Here is a 22,554-nt window from a genome sequence, read left to right on the forward strand (position 1 = left end):
CCAAAGTAGCAGGCCGAGGCGGACAGCAGGGGTCTAATCTCCAATTGAATGCGCATCTTAACATAATCACTATCATCTCAATGGCTTGCTGGGGTCACCTTTCAACCAAAAATGCCATGCGTCATTCCTACTTGGCTCTCAGCAAACGTGTCTTTTTGGAAATTTCTTTTATACATAAGCACTTCCTCCCACCAAGAACTTGGTCCTTTTGTTTTCACTGACCTGGTGATACCTGAAGAAGACAGGCCCACCATTATGGTGCCCTTCCTAACTGACCCATAGAATTGCCTTGAATGTGTATGTTCCAGTAAAGCAATTCTCCCAAATCTCCCTTACTCCCAGAGTCAGCCAAGGTATTATTTAAAATATCAATTTCCAGACCCACAGCATCATGACATCTGGGAAAAGGACTTGGGAAGTTCAGTATTTATCAGTAATCTCCAAGTGATGTTTATCAACAGGGAAGTCTGGAAATCCTACCATAAAATACTGTTCTCTAGATAAGATCTTTAACTCTGTAATCCCTTCTAGAGTTTCAATTTTTTATTTATTACTATCTATGGTGCTGCTTCTCAAGTTATTTCTTAAATACCAGAATCATCAGCCTCATTAAGAGCCAGATGCCTGGCCTATCAGATTGTGATCTCTGGGGACTGGGCCCAGGATCTGTTTGTTGTTTCTTCACTTGCTTCCACAAACCATCCTTATTCTCTTTAATATTGGGGTACCACTTATCTAAGGGCCTCCTCCATAGTTCTAGAGCATTTCTTCTCAAGCGTTAACATGAACATGAAATACCATATGTATTCTGATTCAGCACGTCTGGAATGGGACCTGAGACTTGTCAAGTTCCCAGGTGTTGCTGATGCTACTGGTCCATGGACCACACAAGCAGCAAGGTGCTGGAGAGCTTTCCCAACCAGAATGGCCCAAACTACTGGACTGCACAGAACCTGGAACTACTGTTAATGGAAGAGGAGTGGACCCAATTGTTATCCAAACTATAACTAGTCATCATCTCATTAAATGGAGGGAGGATAATTCAAAAAGCAATACCTTATCCTTTGTGAAAGATATACCTGGAGTTCTCAACCACCGTAACCATGTACTACCAAAAACTCCAGACCATTTACCTTTTCCAAGGAGCCCCTTCCACTTGAGCCTATACTAGGTACCTGAGCTCAAGGTCCCTGGACCAAATATCTTTTTTTTTTTTTTGGTCTTTTTTTTCTTTTTTGCATAAGTAGGAAGATAGAATCAGCCAAATGGGGCCTTGCCCAAGGAAAGAGCTATCAAATATTACTTCAGCTCACACTTTACGTTCTTTGTTTGTCTTTACGTTATTAGTTTTTATTTATTTGCTTTTCTTTTTTCTAGGAGAAATTCTTATAGGTTTCTCTCAGTTCTTGCTTAGTTTATTTATTTCTTATCTATCTTTCAGGTCCTTCCCACCTTATAGCTAATGAAAACCAAGTATCTGTGAGTTGTCTGTAAATAAGACAACTTATTCCAAAGTCTTCTTTTGGCTGGGTATCAGGATGATAGTTTATTGGTTTTCCAGATTTGGGGGTTGGGATAAAATCAGAAATAGGAAAGATATTTGTAGCTCTTTTCAAGACTGATTAATATTGTTAATTTATCTCCTCATACTTTAACAGTCCTTTTTTTTTTCCCCCAAATGCCACACTGCACAATTAATTCAAACTCTGAGTCTCTGAATTCCCCTTCAAAATGTTCTTTGTCCATATACCAGAGAATGACAGATTCTTTCTGGTCTGAAGCACATCATTGGGACCCCTTGGGGTTTTAATTTTTTTAAAAAAATGTTTCACATCTCACCTCCAGTGATTCAAATTCAGGAGGTACAAGGAAGAGCAAGGAACCTGAATTTTTTAAAAGGCTATCCTCTATCCTGCAGGAAGGGCGTAGGTGTGGTAGACTCAGTCTCTCTTTCATGTGGGCACACCAAGCTACTTCACTGTCAGGCCTCTCAACAGGTCTCACCAGTACAATTGACAAAGGGCATGAATTCATGTTGGGACTATCCTATGCCAATCCTCATCCTCAAGCTGTGTGGACTCCATTCCCTCATCAAATCCCAAGTCATTTTCTTCCATCCACTTCTGTTACCTCCACCCAAGGCCATGGCACTACCCTGCAGTGAGCCCCTTTGAAATCTCCCACAGTGTCCAGAGGGATCTCTTGGATCATGAGTTAGATCATACCACTGCCTTTGCTTAAACCCGTTCTATAACTTCACATCTGACTTAGAGTAAAAGGCAAGCCCAGCATTTGGTCTTCACAATTCTGTCTCAATCTGACCCCTGCCTTCCCCTCTTCTCTCTCATTTACTCATGACTGGCTTCTTCCTGGGTCTGGAGCTTAACTTTAATGTCCTCTATGCCAAGAGACCTTCTGTGACCACCAGTGTAGAGAAACCACTCACTTAGCCATCCCCTCTTACAACATCCTTTTAATTCTTGGCAAAACACTTTTAAAAATCAGCTCTTATTCCGATTTTTGTTTGTTTAAGGTCCATATTCTCCATTAGATAGATTCTATGACAGCAGATAACCTTGTCTACTGATTTACTACTGTATCGCAGCACCTAAAACTGCAAAGACTTGGGAAATATTTACAAAAGGAATACATTTAAGTTGAACATGGAAGTAGGAGCAGAAGTTTGCCAGGTAAGGTAGTAGTAGGGAGAAAGTGTTCCTTGTGCAGGAAAATTAATGTTCTGCTGCCTGGAAGTGGGAGGATACTTAACACATTTAAAAAAAATGAAAACAACTTAACACCCTAGGCTTTGCTAAGGATATTCCAAAAGAACAATAAGGAGTCCTACAAAAGTTCTAGGAAATGGAGTAACAACATACTTCTTGACAAAAATTCTCAAAAATGCTTGAACAAAAGTTATGTTTTTTATGCTGTAGTCTGTTGTATAACCACCACCAAAAGATATCAACCTGTAAATTTTACTTTATTTAGTAAAAGGGTCATTGCAGATATAAATAAGGATCTTGAGATGTGAAGATTTGGCCTTGGATTATCCACATGGGCTCGATATGTTATCACAATTCTCCACTTAAGAGAGAAGCAAAAGGAGTTGACACAGATACCCAGAGAAGTCCATGTGAATATGGAGGCAGAGGCTTGAGTGATGCAGCCACAAGCCAAAGAATCCCTGGAGCCATAAGAAGAGATAAGACACAGGAGCTTCCCTTGTACTTTTGGAGAGCCAGTAGACTAGCTGACACCTAGATTTTATACTTCTAGCCATTAGAGTTCTGAACAAATAAATTCCAGTCATTTTAAGCCACCAAGTTTGTGGTGATTTGTTATGGCAGCCACAAGAAACTAATGCATGTACTTTGTTAAGGAGACAGAAAGAAAGTGAGAGAGAGGGAAGAGACATTCAGATGGCTTGCATCATTATGCACATTGGTCTATACACAGAGTTCAGGCCTGAAGTGAGTATAGATTGGTGATGTTCACCTGTTCTTTCCTCCATCAGCCTTCTTTCCTTCCCTTCTGCACCATTGTCGTTAAGTCTAGTGGGTAAAGGAAAGTCTATTTCATGCACTGTGCCCCTCAATTCAAGTTGGCTACTTTATTTTGTCTCAGCTGAAGAAATGATGTCTGTCCCAGTTCTAGAGGAAAAATTGGCAGAAAGATGATATGCTTATTTCCAGAAAGATGATATGCTTATTTATTTTATGCCAAGGTGGCACAAAAACATGAGCATAAGGAATCCAAGGTATGAGTGCAAAAGAGATTTCCTGTACCATGGTACCCCATGCTCCAATCACAGCTGTGGGAGAGCCATGTGTATTGTGGAAATACATGAAGATCAACCAAGGGACAAGAGTTAAGGCTATTTATCCAGCATTTACTACAGCAGGGAGTCAGTCATCAGTATTTTCAAAGACTTAAAGGCAGTCAGAACATGAGAAGGCTTTGTAGAGGAAGAAAGGGAAAGCTTAGCTGTGCCCTAATGGAAGTTATGGTATGGGGAGGCTGCCGGCAGGCTGTCTAGGAGTGGGGCATCCTTTGAATCGGTTAGGGTGCATACATGGCTTTTCTGGTTGGTCCCAACTTGGAGGTGGGGACAAAATGGAACTCTTAGTTGCTCATCAGGTCCCAGCCATTTGAGACTGATTGTTACAGGAGCTATTGTTAGCTTCCTGGATTGTTACCAGTCTGACTTCAGTTATAAATCTGATTTCAAATATATGCTACCTTCCTGGGTGGTTATCATAGCAAAGGGGTTGGTTTCCTGGCAGGTTGCTGCAGGTTGTGGGTCAAAGTTCTGTTTTTTAATATGAGCTGGCCATTTTCCATCTGTGTCTCCTGTCACTCAGTGCTCTGACTTCAGTGAAGACTAAGAAAGCACTGCAGTTGGCCTGAATGATGTGGAATACATGACCCTTTGGGAAGAAAGGCCCTGGGCATCTGTGATTTGTTCGAACGTTTCACTGAAGATGTGCAGGACTTTTTTATGAGAAGAAGCTCAGAGCCCGCCAGGAGGGGCTACTCAATTTTAGTAACTGATGTACCTTCCAAAAGATGAAGAAAACTATTGGAAGAGCTGCATCAGCCAATGGAAAGACAGCTGGCCCTGAGTGAACCGCTGAGGACAGTGGCAGAGAAAATAACGGCGGCTCTCTAGGACATATGTACTACTGTGGTTGGGTTTTTATGGGGAAAACAAACAACAGTCTTGTATTGCAGATTCAGAAGGACAAGACCCTGAGTTGCCAGGAGACAAAGGGCACATGACTCTTGTTCTGAAGCAGTTCTGCCAGACTTAATGAGTAAGGTTACAAATCCCCATGACTCAATATGTAAGAACAAAATCTCCTGTGTGGGTGCTGGCACGCATCCAAAAAGGCCGGGAGTACTGTTTTGGGGTCATTGCAGAAGTCAGCTGGCATCTGGATTGAAAAAGTCTTGTCTGAGAGTGAAGCTGATCCTGGACCCTGCTCCTAGCACTTCTGCAATGCTCAGGCTTGCGCAGCATGCAGTGGAAGTCATCTTTCTCTACCCTTTGCCCCCATGATCTCCTCCACCTTCAAACTTAGAAACCTTCAGTATTTCAAGGCCCCATGGTCCTATGATCTCAGGGATGGGTAAAGCAGTGGATGCCAATCCCATGTAACAGACTATTGAAGATCTTCAACATTGCAAATTGCATCCCCTTGAAACTATCAATTCTTATTGGCCAAACCTGAAGAAAGAATGTGGGAAATGCATTGTTTAGGGGTCCAGGATGGTGGCCTCATTAACACCATCAAGGAAGAACTAGGGGCTTGGGTTTTGGCTCAGTGGTAGAACACTTGCCTAGCATGTGTGAGGCCCTGGGTTTGATTCTTAGCACCACATATAAATAAATAAAATAAATGTCCATTGACGACTAAAAAATATATTTAAAAAAAAAAAAGAATTAATTGAGGGCTCCATAGGGAAGTATTTGCCTAATGAAGACATCCAGCATTGGTTCACGATCAGTAGCACTATTTCCCCACCAGGGGAAATTTGTTTAGCTTCCTGGATTGTTACCAGTTTGACTTCAGTTATAAATATGACTTCAAATATATGTTACCTTCCTGGGTGGTTTTCATAGCAAAGGGGTTGGCCATGTGTGAGGACATTTATGGTCATCACAGCTAAGGTGCTACTCATATGTAGTGGATAGAGGCCCAGGGTGCTACTAGTAACTAGCACTATGCAGTGTTTTTAACATGTGGGAGGAAGGAAAGCACAGCAAGGATAGCATCAATTTCAGAAAATGAAGATCTAGTAGAACAAGGAACAAGACAGCTTTTCTTGCCTGGTATTGGAGGCCTCCTCTTTATCTACTTTCCCCTAGGGTTGAAACTCAGGCATGGCCAGATGAGCCAACTGGGACCATGTGGATGACATAAATAAGAGTAGGATCCTGGGTAACCAGGCAGTCTCTTGGAGCAAAACCATCTACCCGCTCAGGATCCTCGTGCACCTCCGGACTATTATTTAGGAGAAAATTACCTTTCCTCTTTTGTGACTGCTAGGGAAAAGGAAAGTATTCAGAAAGGAAAATCACTCATGCTATCAAAAATAGTAGATCTGAGTAGTGATCTTGAGATGTCGATACAGAAAATGCCAATGCCACAAAGCCTTCTGCAGATGTTATGTAACTTATCAGCTCCCAGCCAGTGCGCAGGAGCCACGTGGTGCGGGGACACGTGGGCGCCAGCTGGAGTGCTTAGCTGGTGTTCTGAAAGCTGTGCTGGGCTGGTTGAGGTGCTGGTTTAGACACACGTGCCAGTATTTTTAGAAGTTGCTTTTAAAATCTCAGTTTGGGGGGCTTTACTCTCCTGCTAAACCACTCTGATTCTTTTACTTCCAACTCAGTCTGCTCCAGACCTCCCTTTTAAAGAGCTGTGTTTTAAAATGTCTTGATTTTGATTGCTTTTATTCCCAGACATGCTACATATGGAGCTTAGGGAAGTGGCACTTGTTCCAAACCCCAGAGGCAGTAGCAATGGGGAGTCTTGGTGTTGCGTTAGGGCTGACTGAGAAACCAGGTGGAGTACCAACATAGGACAGGCCTGTCTTTGCTAGAAGCTGGGAAGGGGCACACTGACCCTTCATGCAAAGAGCCTACGTTTGCCATAATGCTTCTGTGGAGTGTGAAAATCATTGTATTTCTATAGGAAGAGAACTTTAGTCATCAATTATACCAGGAATGCTCTGTTCAGCTCACCCACACAGGCAAGCTGGGGACTAATCAAGGGTAGAGGAAGCTCCAAAAATCCATGAAATTGGAAGTGGCAAATCCACCAGGCACTAGAGATGCTCAAGGGGAGCAGGGCAATCACTTATGGAGACAGGAGGAGAAACTATTCTGAACCCAGGCGAGATTGGACTTGGTAATCACTGATAACCTTGATAGTCTCAAGGGTGCCTTCTGACTCAGAGAATATGAACATGTAAGGGCAACTTTTGGAGTAAGGAGAGCCAGAATTGCCAGTTCTCTCTTTTTGTCACTGAGTTTGTGCCATTTTTATAAAAAGTCTCCAGAACCAAATGTGCTTCCTGACTCTCTTGCACGTAGTGACAGAGGGGAATATGGTTCCATTTGGAGGCTTTGTACCTTTGCCAAATTAAGAGGAAGCTTGCCTTTGTAATCAGGATAGGGTAGAAAGCACAGAGCATTTTGACTGTTCCTAATGAATTCTTCTGGATGGACTTGAACCATCTCCTTAACAGCTCAGACCAGCTGAGTATGGAGTAGACAAATTGAGAGGCCTCTGATAGAGAGGGTGGTTTTTTCTGGCTTGTTTAAAAAGAGATTAGAGAAGTTAAAAAAAAAATTCTTATTTAAGGAGCATTCCCTAGTCAGCACGCAGCATATCACCAAGGTTGTCTAAAAACCTTTGTCTTGTCCAAGATTCTCCAAAAGGTACAAGTGGGCCCCTTTGGAGGCCTGAATGCTGTGTACTCAGGTAAGCTGCTGGTGCCTGCACTAGAATTCTAGAATCATTTTTATTCCTCATCACCTTCTGTAGCACTTCAGCCTACCTACCAACTGTTTCTGAGTGGGGGAAGGATCTGCCTAAATGGAGGTTCTCATGCCACCGGGAATGTAGCCAAAGAATATGTTCCTCCTCCTCCCTATACATCACCATCTGGGTTGTCTCTCTAAATCTGTCCATCACAGAATGCCCATTTCTTGAGTGGCCTGTCTGAAGATGGGAAATGTTTTAATTTTCATCTGACCAAATCCCTAGAACATCTGTAAAGCTAATGTTAGTACAGACCATATGGAAAATATTACTTTCACCTCAAAGAGCTATGAATATACTTTCTAAAACAAAGATTTAACCATATCTTCCTTGCCTGCTTTGCTTCTTATGGAAGGTTCAGTCACCAAAGAAATAATTCGTGTGTTTAGTATGATTTCCTATATGTATGAGTCAGCTTTGAGTTACAAAGAAATATCAGAGGTGATTAACTTACGAAGACACAGTTCTGGTGGTTCCAGTACAAGATTGGGAAGTCCCATTGCTTTGGACCTTAGATAAGGGCAGCACAACATAACAGGTGTACATGGTAGAGCCAACTGCTTATATCTCAAGCCAAGAAGCAGAGACAGAAGATAGCACCAGAATCCCACAATCCCTTTCAAGGGCATGTCCCCAGTGACCTAAAGACCTTCCATCTCCTCCCAATAGTTCCATTCTGGGGACCAAATCTTTAATACATAGACCTTTGGAGGGTCACTCATTCACACCAGAGCCCTATATGGTCAGTTTTCCATCCATGAGTTCCGCCAATCAATCAAGGATCAGATTCAACCAACCCTGTATCAAAACTAATTGGAAAAAAAAAATGTTGCACCTACACTAAGCATAGAGACTTTTTTTCCTTATATTTATTCCCTAAAAAATAACAACTATTTACATATCACAGTATCTTCAATATTATAAGTAAATCTAAAGATGATTTGAAGTATATATAGGAGAATGCGTATAGATTAGATGTAAATACTGTGCCCTTTCTTATAAGGGACATGAGTATCCATGGATTTGGGTATCCATGGGGGTCCATGGAACCAAAAACCTGCAGATACTAAGAGTTGTACTTTGGGTAGGCTGAGATCTTTAGAAGTCCAGAAGCTTCCCACAAGCACCTTACTATGGTCTTTCAGTATTGTCTTTCTTAAGAAGTATCTGTGATGTCCAGTATCTCCACAGCCAAAGAAAATGCAGCCCTTTAAGAGAATTAGTCAATAAAATTTAAGGGTGACAAAACTATCAGAATGAAGGAGTGACTACCCCCAAAGGCAGACACCCACCTCTGTAAGAGAAGTACCACTTTCTTCCTTGCTGGAGGCAGTGAAAATATCCTTTGTGTGAACACAAAAGCTCTCTATTTACTGGCCATTTAGGTCATATTGTTCTCGGTGTCTCTAAATTGTGGTTTTTCAGCTGGCAAAGATTTTGGCATTCTCTCCAAAGTAATTCAGCATTTGTTTTTCTTCTCTGCATTTTCATCATTACAAAATATAATTCCCACTTAAATTAATTAAAATACTTAAAATCTAAACTGTAATTGAAAAGAAAGACAGTGGAGCTTTTTTTCCCTTCTAATTTATGCCTTGGTGCTGCAATTTTTTTTTTTTTTAAACTGGGCTCATGTTGACCCCAGGGTAGGGAAACAGTGGTTACTATAATTCTGTATTGTTTCTGCTGCTGTTATTCATCCCAAGACTTTCAGAATTTTACTAATCCCTAATATGAATCATGAAGCCTCACTCTTACCCTGAAGGCAAGTGGTACAAGATTTGTAATATTGGTAATTATCTTTCAGACTCCATGATCCCCCAAGTGATTACTTCATTATAACTCCACTTCTGAAAGAGTGTTCATTGTTTCTTTTTCTCTGATCCAATGGACATCTTGATAGAAAGTTTAGTTTCAGCATCTTTCATTTTTAATTGACTATTGATATGAGAAATCGATGTTTGCCATCCTCGCCGTGGTCCACCACCACCCACTCCTCGGCCTCTGACCATGAACACTGATAGAAATGTCTCAGACTTTATTCACATGGAACAGCATGTTTAGGCCACAACCTCAGCTGATGGGGTAAGGAGAAAGCCACCAGCTCATGGGACATAGATTCTGATGCAAGTCATTTAGCCTTTCTGAGACTCAGTTTCCTCATCATTAAAGTGAAAGATTGGATTCGTTCAGTGAATGCTCAAGAGTTCACACATAGTAAGAGGGCCAATAGCAATTCAGACCAACATTTACTGAGCAGCTGTCCCAAACTTGTTAATATTCCAGGCACTAGTTGGTACCTTATAGACAGAGGGAGTGGGAGGCAGACTAATAAATGAGTAATGATGATCGATTAATAGTATGATGAGAACTAAGTTCAAAAGAAGCCACGGTTGTAATAGAGGCATGACATGAGCCCCCAAGTCCTTTTCAATCCTTCAGAAATCTAATGAAATACCTACATTTGCTCTGCTAAGCCTGAGCTTCCTGACTACAATTACTAGTATCCTTCTGGTAGTTAGAAAATACTAACTTCGTGTGGCAAGATTGGTTCTACTATGCTGATCTAGAGCCCTGGCTGTAACTAGCAATCTGGTACCTGTGACTATGAGATAAACCCTAAAATCAACTTCTTAACTCATGTTGCAGTCCAGAGATGACTGTTATTAACAATGGGCACCATCTGGTACCTTTCTGTTTTAACTACTCATTCCCACTAACCAGACACTGGTCTTTTTAAATTATTATTTTAAATTTATGTGACCTCTAAATATCCGTGACCTGAGACAAAATCTTCTGGTCATCTTGCCCTTGTTATTGTCTTCATTTTTATTTAATATGAGAAACTATATTGTTACTTAAGAACCATTCATTACACTAACCAACATTTTTCAAATGCGAGGTTTATGAAATAAAAATTAGCACAAAAGAGGGCTTGCTGGCACTCACACCCACCCAGAGAGACTCTGTGCACCACTACCAGGTGGTGTATGTTTCAGGTTCCAATTTTGAATTGTTCTGCATCTGCCTGCAGCTCTCAGTGCCTGGCACATGGTGGGCATTTGATGAAAATGTAACCAGCAGCATGCCCATGGATGGGCCCCATTACGGCCATTCAGTTTGGTTTTTAACATAATGCCAAAAGGCTGGTCAAATATCCAGAATGTTGCACAATCCCCAGGATGTCTTGTCAATTGTGAGGACAGTGTCTTGAGGTAATTCAAGGTCACCTTCATATGTTCCAGAGCTCTGCTTTCTGAATTAAAATCTCCATGGACACATCTGTAGGCATTATTGTGCCATGTGGATGGTCCTGGGGTTTCTGATCATACCTTCTGCATTATTAATTCTGTTCTTGGCTATTCATCTTTAAATTTTTGCCAATATGCCCCTGTATGTGACTTTTCTTCTCCTTTTTTTTTTTTTTTTGCAGTGTTATAGTTATATGTAGTCGTTTGGTTCATCTCAATAAATTTGAACATGCATGGAATTGGATTTTATTTCATGTCCCTCCACTTTTCCCTCCCCTTCTCCCTTCTCTCATTCTACTTCCTCTGCTCTACTGATCTTCTTTTCGCTCATCTATTTATTTATTTTTATTGGTTCTTTCTAATTATATATGAAGGTTAAATTCCTTGTGGTATATTTATATATGCACATAACATGATATTTAAAAATTCATTTCTCATTTCCTCCCCTTTTCCAGCCCTCCTCTCTTGCTCTCAGTCTCCTTCTACTTTACTGATTTTTCTTAGATCTTTATGATATGACTCCCTCTCCTTCTATCCTTTATTTTGCTCCAGATTCCACATGAGAGAAAACATTTGACCTTGATTTTCTGAGACTCGGTTTTTTTTACGTAGCATTATGTTCCCATTTCCATCCATTTACCGGTAAATGCCATAATTTCATTCTTCTTTGTGGCTAAATTAAACTCTGTTGTTTAAGAATTCTTAATCCCTTCATCTGTTGGTGGGCATCTGAGTTGATTATAGTTTGGCTGTTGTGAATTGTGCTGCTATACACATTGAGATGGCTCTATCCCTATAGAATACTGAGTTTAGTTCTCTTGGATAACATTTCTCGAAAGAAGAAAAACAAATGGTCAGCAACTATATGATAAAATGTTCAACGTCTCTAGCAATTAGGGAAATCTAGCAAAACTCCACTAAGATTTTATCTAGCTCCAGTGAGAAGGACAATTTTCAAGAACACAAACAGTAATAAATGCTGGTGAGGATGTGAGCAGAAAGGTGCACTCAAACATTGCTGGTGGGACTGCAGATTAACTAGTTACAACCACTCTGGAAAGCAGTATGGAGATTCCTCGAAAAACTAGAAATGGATCCACCATATGTTCCTTCTTATTCTTTAAGAAATGAAATCTCCTGGCAAGGCTACCTGGGTGGGCCAAAATGGCCACCGTGGCCCAAATGACTGTTGAGGATCTGGGTAAGTGTGGTAATGCCCTAGTTTATTTTTCCCTGCTTTTGGCTATGAGGAAAAGCAGAGGAAACCACAAATACTAAAATCTAAAGACAGAATTTCCCTTTTCCCTCTTTTTTCCTCCACCTCCTTCATGAAATTCTTCCTCTTCTTTTTGCCCCAGTCAATTCAATTCATGGGGCTTTTTCTCTTTGTCCTATCTCCTATTCAAGTCTTCCATTCTTTTTTTATTAAACAATATGAACTATTTTATTCAACAGCGTGGATAAGGAAAAGAAACATTTTTTGAACTTAGAAAATGAAAAATTGCATGGACTTCAAAGATGAAGTCGGACATCAGCATTGGATTGGGAATTGAGAGTCCTTGGTTACTAAAACATAAAATGGTTAAAAATGCACAATGGAAAAGTTAATAAACTATAGTTTTAAACTGCTATACTTAAAAAGAATACCACGTTCAAAAGGCTAGCGTGTTTCAACAACTACCTACAAAGGTAAATATTTATAACATAATAGACTAAGGGATAAAATTTTAATGTAGAACACATTCTTATGAACCAATTAGAAAAAAAGAACATCTCAACTGCAAATGCACAAAGAACATGAATAAGTAATTGAAAAAAATAAGAAATACGAATGGCTAATATGCATGTGGGAAAAAATGTACAATATTACTGGCAATCAAACCAATTCAGATTTCAAGCAATGAAGGTTTATATTTGTTTAAAAATTCACACACTCACACACACACACACAAATTTTCTTTAGAAAGATAACACCTAACATCAGTGAGGAGTCAGGCAAGTGGTCATTCATTCTGTAGTGAAAGTATGATTTGGATCAAGTACTTTCTGGAGGTAATTTGTAAAGAGCCCACTGAACCTACAGCATTCAGCAGATGTTTTTGAGCACCTATAATGTGCCCTTCGTTTCTAGTTACAAATATCAGGGAACCAAATCTATCCTAAGGAAATAATCAATTAACTGCCCATTCATATATAAAGAGTGTTACTGAGTTATTATGATAGTAAATATTGTAAGAAGGTTAAATGTCCAATGGTAGCAATTTGGTTAATTATGGTACCCCAGGCAATGAAATGCTTGGCAGTCATTAAATGACAGAGTGACAATGTTCACAAGATATTGTAATATGAAAAAGGGCTGGTGAGAGATGAATGTGTACAGATTAATTCCAATATTGTTTAAATATACAAATGAGTAGGAAATTTTCTCATGGTTTGTATACTCCCCTCCTGCAAAAGAGTATTACTCAATTATGGAGTATTTGGAGTGTTTTCTAAAATATCCTTGGTATTTTTCAATCTATAGTGAACATTGATTAACATTATAAGCTAATAAATATTTTTAATTATTAAGTGATTTCTTGAGAATAAGATGCCTGGATTTATACAGCAAAGTTTATCAGTGAGTCGTACTAAGAGAGAAATACAAAGTTCTTTGCTATTCAGGATACTTAGCATTGAATTTGGTGAACACAAACACCAAGGATTGAAATCTAATAAAAGTAGTTGTTTCTTGTCCTCAGTCCAAGATGATTTTATAGACGTAAAAGTTAGCTCTGTAGCAGCGTCATGGGGAGACACAGGTGCACATGATTCCTTTAGCAGAACAACAGCACCTGTTCTCCAGTGCTACCTCTATGAGCAACTGTGCTGTTACCCACACACGGTAAAGACCCACCATGATCCTATGAGAACCCCCCCCCCCAGAACAGTAAACTTGGACCCATCATGTAGGGTAGAAACTTCCATCACATTTCTTAGTTTATGAGATTTTGCTTTCTTCTAAAAATTTTCTCAGAAAAAAAGTAAATAATTTATTCTACAAATGATACACATACACAGACAGCTCAAAGGTGGGTGGAGAGAAACTCAATGAAAGCACCCCTTTATCAGCCTATTATTTCCAGTGAATCCATAATCTTGTTATACAGAGAGTAAGCAAGAGGTTTGAAGTATTATGGACTTCCATGTCTAAGAAGTCCACCTTGTTCTTATTGGTTGTTTTCCTGATTCCATTGGCATGGCCAAGCACTGGGCTGTCAGGAGGTATGACTGAGAGTGGCCGTATATTTCTACATCCAAGCTTATTGTGTATTTCAAGATGGCATGTGTGTGGTGACCCAATCCTGATGTGCAGTTGTTGTTCTTTCCCCAGAATGTCGTGTGGTGAAGTCCACTTCTTACACCAAAATAGCTTCATCATCCCGCAGGAGCACCACCAAGAGCCCAGGACCTTCCCGGCGCAGCAAATCCCCTGCCTCCACCAGCTCAGGTAAAGTAGCAGAGGAGACTGCAAGCAATTGCCTTATTTCGGATGCATGAGGAGCAGAGGGTGTGTGAAGCCAGAGCGTGAGGTTTTTAAGACGGTGTGGATTCCGGTTTATAATTTTAGAACATGTTAGAGCGGCTGAACAGATTTACCAGAGTCTAGCATGTTGGCTGTAAGGAAAAAAACATTGAGCTTGGAAAAATGTACTCAGTGAGACTCAGGAAACCCAGATTTACCCACAAATGAAAGTACACCACCGATTTTTATCATTTCAACCACAGAAGCTAATCTTTCAGAGTCTAGAAATTTCTGTTATGGCATTTATTCTGCTTGGAGGGCTGGCTTATGAAGGGTTTCCAATTTTTCTTTGCTGAACCTGTGTGTAACACATTTTTGACCGTGGTCTCAGTTTTCTTTCATGACTGTGGAGCTAAAAGCACCTAAAATGGGAGAGTGGAGCAGGGACCAACACTGTAGTGACCCTGGCTGGCGGTCTGGCTGTGGGCCAGGTGTGGTGTAAGAGTGGGCCTGTGCACAGAATGAGCATCTCAGGCCTGCCTTCACCTTCTTAGGTCTTAAAACTGATGTGAATCCATTAAAAGTCATTGTGTTTTGGTCTCAAGTTTAAGGTCTGTTTCACTGTGGAAGGGAGTTATTTATTAAATGATTTGAATTGTTGAATGGGAATTATTAGATGATGCAGACCACAAAGTGGTTATTATCTGATTTCATGAGAGCTAGGAAAGCTCTTAAAATATCTACAAAGATATTTAGGGCTTACGTGGAGTCCTTCCTTTACTCAACAGCATAGCCCAGGGAGAGAGTGTAAAAAGCTCTAGGCTGGGGCTGCATAGGAAGGAACTCCTAATAGACTGGACAGCTAGACCACCCTGCCCAGTTGGGTTCTCTAAGAGTCACCTTCCCCTTGGAGCTTTTCCTAATCCTGCTGTTTTCTATCAGTTCTCCAAAGACCACTTTCTCCACTGACACTCACTCCAAGGATAGCAATGATGGGTGACCACTGGCCCCTTCCCACCACATGGCCTACATCATAGCTAGTCAGGGAAGAAGTCTCAGAATGTGGCTGGCACTTGAGATGCATTGTGTTTGCCACTGAGTTTAGAGGTGAGCAGAGAACTTCATGACATAACTCATCTTGGTTGAAAGGAACCCTAAAATAAGTCCTTATTAAGGGAAAGGTAGTAAGACTCAAATTTTAGAGTTCATGAGAGTCACTTGGGAGCTGGGTAAAATTTGTCATCCTGACCCCCTGCTCCCTCATGAACATGTGCTTTAGCAAGTCTCAAGGTAATTCTGATGCATGGACCACATTTCAAGAAACAGTGGTTCTCAGTCTAGAAGCATCACTACCACCTAAACACGGGTCAGCCATGCCAGGCCTTGATCCCTTCAGCAGACCTGCTTGAATCGGAAACTCTGGAGCTGGCCATCAGGATGTTTGGGTTTCCAAAGCTCTCCAAGGTGATTCTGATGCTTGCCCAAATTTGAGAGCCACTAGATTATGAGTAACAGAAAGGAAATAAATACAGAAATTCATTTAATTCTGGGTAACCCAGGGGAAAAGATATGGCATGCTCATCTTAACTCATTGGCCTTGCAGAAATGACTTAATTTCTATATTTCCACTTATCTCTAAGTAAGTAGCCATGTCTATCGCTAGCCCCTGTCACTCAACAGCAGAGCTCTAGATACTCTGAAGTATAGACCAATAGAGCAATGAGCAGAGGAGAGCATCAAATGTTGACTTCTTCCACCTTCTTACAATGGCCTGAGAATTAGACACCAACTAGAAGAGGAATTCTGTCTGAAAACCATCCCTTCCCTAGCATTTTGGGAAAAGTCCCTCCTTTCAAGAGAGATACCCTAAACACACTCCACAAAATGACAGCGTGCTTCTAGGATTGCTGTATGTTACTCCCCTGGAAGTCTTATCAGGCCCATGGACTGACTGACAAGTTCAAAATGAGGCTTTCATCAAAGAAATTCTTTATTTTTTATTCTAACCAAACCTGGATATGGGATGAATCTCATGGAGCAGTAAAGGAGAAAGAGGTCACAAGCCTAGACAGACTATTGCCACAAAAATTTTAGTTATTTAGTGCAATCATGAGCGAAGGTGAAGAAGAAAGAGCTCCCACACATACTGAAATGTCATCCATACTATTAAAAATAATTACCATTGGACTGGAGGGTAGCTCAGTGATGGAGTGCTTACCTTGCACGCACAGGCCCTGGGTTCAATCCCCAATACTGCAAATTAAAAAAAAATCAAAATTAAAAGACAAAATTAATCCCCAATTCAAACTACCTTAGACTTTGACAGATTTTTACTTAATCTTTCTACTCTCCTTCTTCACAGCATTAATCCTAATAACAAATTTCAGAAGGAGGGACATCTGATAATGAGAGCGATGAGCCTAATTCTTATGTCTTTACCTTATAGATATTTCAAGATAATCATTATGAACTATATCTCTTAATTATTGTTTTTATTGCTAACAATTATAGGAATTTGATACTGCTGGGACATGTTTTTCCTTTTCCTTTTTTGTTTGTTTTGGTCTCTATAAGTCAAAAAAGGGATGGTGGGCCATGTTATGCACATGTTGAAGAACAAATTCACAAATCAAATCTTAAAAGATAATTATGAACACAGGCAATAATTTCAACTTAGAATTAACAGATAACATAGTTACCATTTGGCATCTCTAAATTTATATTCACTTACCAAAAATAATCCTGCAAACTCAAAAAACAGGTAGGCAAATATAATTAAATGTAATTTGTATCTGTTACTGCCAACATTTGTAATTATTTCTCTTGGAAGCATAAGGTAGGTAGACACATTACTTCAAAATCAGCAGGGTGCTTTGCACAAATATTTCCATTTTCTATTGTTTGCTTGAAGTCCTTTTCAACTCTAGTTAAAACCTAGTTGATTTAACCAGCATTAATTTGGAATTTGTGATAGGTAAGCCAGGCCAGGTATTATTCCCATAAAGAAAATGAAATCCAAATCCATTTTTAAATCAATATGTTCTTTAAAATTAGCTTTTAGTTAAAAAAATTATATGGTACCAAAGGTGATTTGTTTAATGGGAGCCTTTTATGTACATGAAATTTTCAATTTCCTGCATTTTGACTTAGAAGAGATGACACACAGCCATTTTCTGGTTACAATATGCAGTTATTTCCAGCTCTTAATAAGCAAAGATTATCCCTTTATTCTGACTTGCTTTCAAGTATTACCACCTTCCTCTGGAAGACTCTAATCTGCAGAGGGTTAACAGAGCAGCCAGTTTCCAGTCACTAATGGGTGAACTATGCCAATGACCTCATGACCACTCCATTTCTGGGGAATCTGAGCCCAGAGTTTAGGAATTCTAGTGGTGCTGCCATTCTCATGGGGGCAAGCACAGCTGCAGTATGTCAGGGAAGCCCTCCTTTGGGCTCCTGCACTGCTCTGGCCCAGGCCTCCCATTCCTACTCACCTGTGTGACTTGAAACCAGGAGAAAGGGCACTAAATTATGTCTATATTAATTGCGTCAGTTTTCTTAAAATAACCAGTTTGGTGCTTTTCATAAATCATAGGGACTAGAATGTGAATGATTTTATTTTATTTTTAAATTTTTATTTTTAATTGTAGTTGGATACAATACCTTTTATTTATTTATTTATTTTTGTGTGGTGCTGAGGATCAAACCCAGGGCCTCGCACATGCTTGGTAGTGCTTTACCACTAAGCCACAACCCCAGCCAGTGAATGATTTTATTTTAATATCTGAGAAATATTGATATTACCCCATACTCAGTTACCACTATGAATCTGGCTTTTGAACATTAAATAGTCTTTGTTTTTTTTTCTCTTTAAACATTAATCTAAAATTAGAAATAATTTCTACTTCAGTTTTTTAAATTTTAACTTCCAAAATGCATCTTCCTACATTATTTAGAAATTGGGGCATATTAAAAAGTTAACATTTGGAGCTGGGGCTGTAGTTCAGTGGTAGAGTGCTTGCCTCATACATGTGAAGTACTGGGTTCAATCCTCAGCACTACATAAAAGTAAATTAATAAACAAAGATCTTGTGTCCATTTACAACTAAAAATATATTTTTTAAAAAGTTAACATTTGCTCAATGTTAGGGTCATGCTCCTGTTAACAATCATATGGTGTGTTAGCTATTAGATTTCTGTTACTATAACAAAATACCTGAGATAATCAACTGAAAGGGGGAAAGGTTTATTTTGGCTCACAATTTTGGAGATTTCAGTTCATGATTGGTTGACCTCATTTCTTCTGGACCTGTGGCAAGGCAGTATCTCATGATGGGAGTGCATGCCAGAGGAAGCTGCTTACCTCATGGCAGCCAGGAAGCAAATAAAGAGAGAGAGAGATCAGTATCCTGCAATCCTCTTTGAGTATGCCTCCAGTGACCTGACTTCCTCCCACTAGGCCCCTCCTAAAGGCTCTGTCACCTCCCAATAGCACTATAGGCTGGGGACCAAGCCTTCCTCATGTGGGCCTTCAAGGGACACTTGTCTGAACCATAGCATATGGTTAATTTAGATTTAAATGAAACAGCAGAGTGTACACAGGACTTTAATCCCTTTGATCTTTTGTGATCCTCCCAACCATCTCTCAACAAATGTGACAAGCTATTGTGATTTGTGTGTAGAAATTAGGAAGCAGAGGCAGGGCTGAGTCCAGAGCTCTGGCCAGTCAGAGTTGAGCAGCAGCACAAGGCTGGTACCTGGGGCTCATGACACTCTAGCTACAAGCTGGCCGTCTTTGATACCTGCATCTTTGCTCCACTTATAGGAGTTTTAATTGCCAGGATATAGCTACTCTAGTATCTTATTTTGAATTGGTAACATCATGCCTTAATTGGTAACATAATACCTTACCACAGAAGCCTAAATATTAGTCTTCTAGTACCAGCTTCCCAGAAAGGTGAATGATTTGCCCCAACTTTGTCAGTGGTGGACAGAAACTTGCCTTTGTAGGTCAGCGTTAGAACAAGAACAAGAATCCTCTATAAATCTTCCTTCTATCCTTACCCATTTCTCTTCTCAGGACTCAAAGAAGTTAAAAGTGATTTATTCATGTAAGGTGTTCATTTACACATTCATAAATTTCAGTCACAGGCTTGCTGGCATGGAGCATTTGCTAGGCGCTAATGTTGTAGAGATGAAAGGAAGGAGCCCCTACTCTCAAGAAGCACAGAGGTCAAGGCCCCCCAAATAATTTATAGATAACATAACTCACATAGCTGTTGAATTATTATTAGTCTCTATTACAGAAGGGGCCCAAAGAATGAAAATGGAACTAGAAGAAAGAGAAACCAGAAAGTTTAACAACACCCAAAAGAATATCAAACCCCCAGGACTGGGACTTGGAATACAGAATCACTGAGAAACTGGAAAAATGGTTTTTAGTTACTTCTTAAAGAAACAAGAATATATAAGAGCATCATAAAGCATGTTTAATATGGGTTAACTCTTTAAACGTGTTTTCTTGAAACACAGACATCTTATAAAATACGTAATTTAAAAGTAAATTATTTAAAGCAAATGCCTTTACCTGTATAGAAAAGTTATAACAAAATATCTCCAAAAATAACAATAGAATATGCACTAATTTGATTTCAATAAAGACCAACAAAGTTTGAATTTTGTTTTACATTGTTTTCTTCATGTGAAAAGTATAAGAAAACCATGTGTCCCTGTCTTGAAGTTTTATTGCTTCAGTCCTCCTTAAAACTTACATATTTCAAAATTTTGACCTTTTCTTGGATCTTTTAGAACTTGGGGAATTTTGCTTTGTTTTGTTTTGGAGTTTTATTGTGTTTCGATACATTGCCAACTTCTCATAGAATAATGTTTTAGTCAGCTTTTTTCATTGCTGTGACTAAAAGATCTGACAAGAATAATTATAGAAGTGGAAAACTTTATTTGGGGGCTCACAGTTTCAGAGGTCTCAATCCATAGACAATAGGCTCCATTCCTCAGGGCCTGAGGTGAGGCAGAACAACATGGTGGAAGAGTGTGATGGAGGGAAGCAGCTCACATGATGATCAGGAAACAAAGAGAGACTCTACTCACTAGATGCAAAATGTATTCCCCAAAAGCATGTCCCTAATGGCCCACCTCCTCCAGCCACACCCTACCTGCCTTTAGCTACCACCCAGTTAATCCCATCAGGGTATCAGTACACTGATTGGGTTAAGCCTGTCTTAACCCAATAATTTCTCCTCTAAACCTTCTATTTTCTCACATGTGAGCTTTTGGGAGTCATCTCGCACTCAAACCATAACAAATGACATCCTCAATCTAAAATATCAATCTATAGAAATAGTAGCAAGCATAATCAAACCCTCCATGCTGTCTTGCACCCATCAATTTGAGCATGAACTAATGCACTTTCTTTCCCTTCGGAAGCACATAGTCTAATGCACAGTTGCTTTCTGTATCTGCAGATTCTATATCTATTAACTCCACAACTTCATATGAATATCAAAGATATTCATGAAAAAAATATCGTGTCAGTGCTGATCATGGAGAGACATTTTTTCCTGTCACGATTCCCTAAATAATACAGTATAACAACTCTTTCTATAGTATTTACATTATATTAGGTGTTATAAGTAGTCTAGAGATGATTGAAAGAATATCTAGGATGACAAAGTAGTCTTGAGAGATACTCATAGCAACAATCATTGATTTATTCAGTACACACTGAGAACCCACCATGGATCATCAATGCTGGGTACTGGGAATGCAAGAGTGAGCATATGGAAGAGAGAAAAACTGGATACCCTTAGTGAACTTATACCACTGAAACCCCATTCCATACTCCCCAGGCATGCAACTTTTTGTATGTGATTCAGGAAATTCTTAAGTCTTTTTATTTATGCTATTCAAATTTTACTTTTTTATGGTTATATAAAATATTTTATGCAACATATGCAGATAAGATAAGAATCAAAGCTGGGGAAGTGAAGAGAATTTTAATCAGCTCACTAGTCCAATTTGTCAAATTCTTTTGATTTCTATGCAATGCCTTCAAAGGCAGATTGCTAGTTATTAATCTTTAGTTCAGCCTTTTCCTTTAGTGCAGATATTTCAGGTTTATTTGTTCCATGGAGGATCTCTTCTGCTTTGAGGCTCCAAAGGAATCGTTGAAAACAATATACACCAAGAAAATCAAGAGGCTGGTAATTCATCTCTTGAATTTGGGGAATTTCTTGCTGCATATAGAACCCGTCCCTTTGTCCATTTTCTGTCTTTTCACTCATCAGCTCCCCCTAGTACTGACCCCAGAAAGATACTCAAATATACTCTTCAAAGCTTTGAACCATTATCTTGACTTACTGTTTACTTGGGAACAGCAGCCTACATCAGCCTCTTTTATAACTCCCTACTGTTGATGCCCCAGGTTAATTAGACATTTCCCGAGTGTCTGCCGTGTTTCAGGCCTGTATTAGGCCCCAAGGATACAGAGATAATTAAACCACAGTCCTTGCCTTTAAAGTTGCTTGTATTCTAATTGGGAGACAAACATATACAGCACTTTCTGTAATTGTGTGGTAAATGACATGAAAGCCCAGAGGAAGAAAGGGTTCAATCTCATTAATAGGGTAAAAAAAAAAAAAAAAAACCTTCTAAGAGACAAGGACTTATACATTGGTACTAGAAGAATTGTGCCAGAATAAGAAGGGCCAGGATGACACTCCCTTTTTGAGATAAGGCACAAACCCATGAAAATATATGAAGTATTAGGGAACAGTTATTAATCCAATAAAATAAATAATAGAATTCTAGGAAAGGGCTGAAGAACATGGTGATAGTCCATTTGCTTGTCCGAGTGCACAGGGCTGTGAAGGCATATTAGGAGGTGAAAGGGGATTTTTATCAAGAGCTTGATAAATCACAGTTGAGTTTTAGGAACAATGGCACCATATTAGAAAGGATGGTTCCCTATGAGGGGCCAGGATAACTCTAGGAGGCTCCAGCAGTCATCCTGGAAAGAAGTTATCAGGACAGAATTGAAACAGCCCCATTAGGAATGGGAGAGACTTCAAAAGGGAAATGAAACCAGAAATCTAACTGGTTGTGAAGCCAGAGGAAGAAAGGAATCAGGAATGAGGAGCAGGTTTAGGTTTGTCCAATGAAGAAGGGAGGTAGGGAATGAACCCCATTTTAGACATGGGGAGTGTGAGATGCTTTGGAAAGGTCAGTAGGC

The 22,554-nt window shown here is 39.7% G+C and overlaps 1 protein-coding gene across 2 annotated transcripts in view; it reads left to right on the forward strand.

Moving 5' to 3' along the window:
• Dclk1 (doublecortin like kinase 1) overlaps positions 1–22,554 on the forward strand; it is a 320,710-nt gene that overhangs the window by 214,785 nt on the left and 83,371 nt on the right. For both annotated transcript variants that reach the window (XM_034636480.2, XM_034636488.2), the window contains exon 5: positions 14,175–14,291. In XM_034636480.2, coding sequence (XP_034492371.1) covers positions 14,175–14,291 — 117 coding nt within the window. The remainder of the gene's footprint in view (positions 1–14,174; positions 14,292–22,554) is intronic.

The sequence above is a fragment of the Marmota flaviventris genome, chromosome 4 (assembly GCF_047511675.1).
Source record: "Marmota flaviventris isolate mMarFla1 chromosome 4, mMarFla1.hap1, whole genome shotgun sequence".
Classification (NCBI taxonomy): Eukaryota; Metazoa; Chordata; class Mammalia; order Rodentia; family Sciuridae; genus Marmota; species Marmota flaviventris.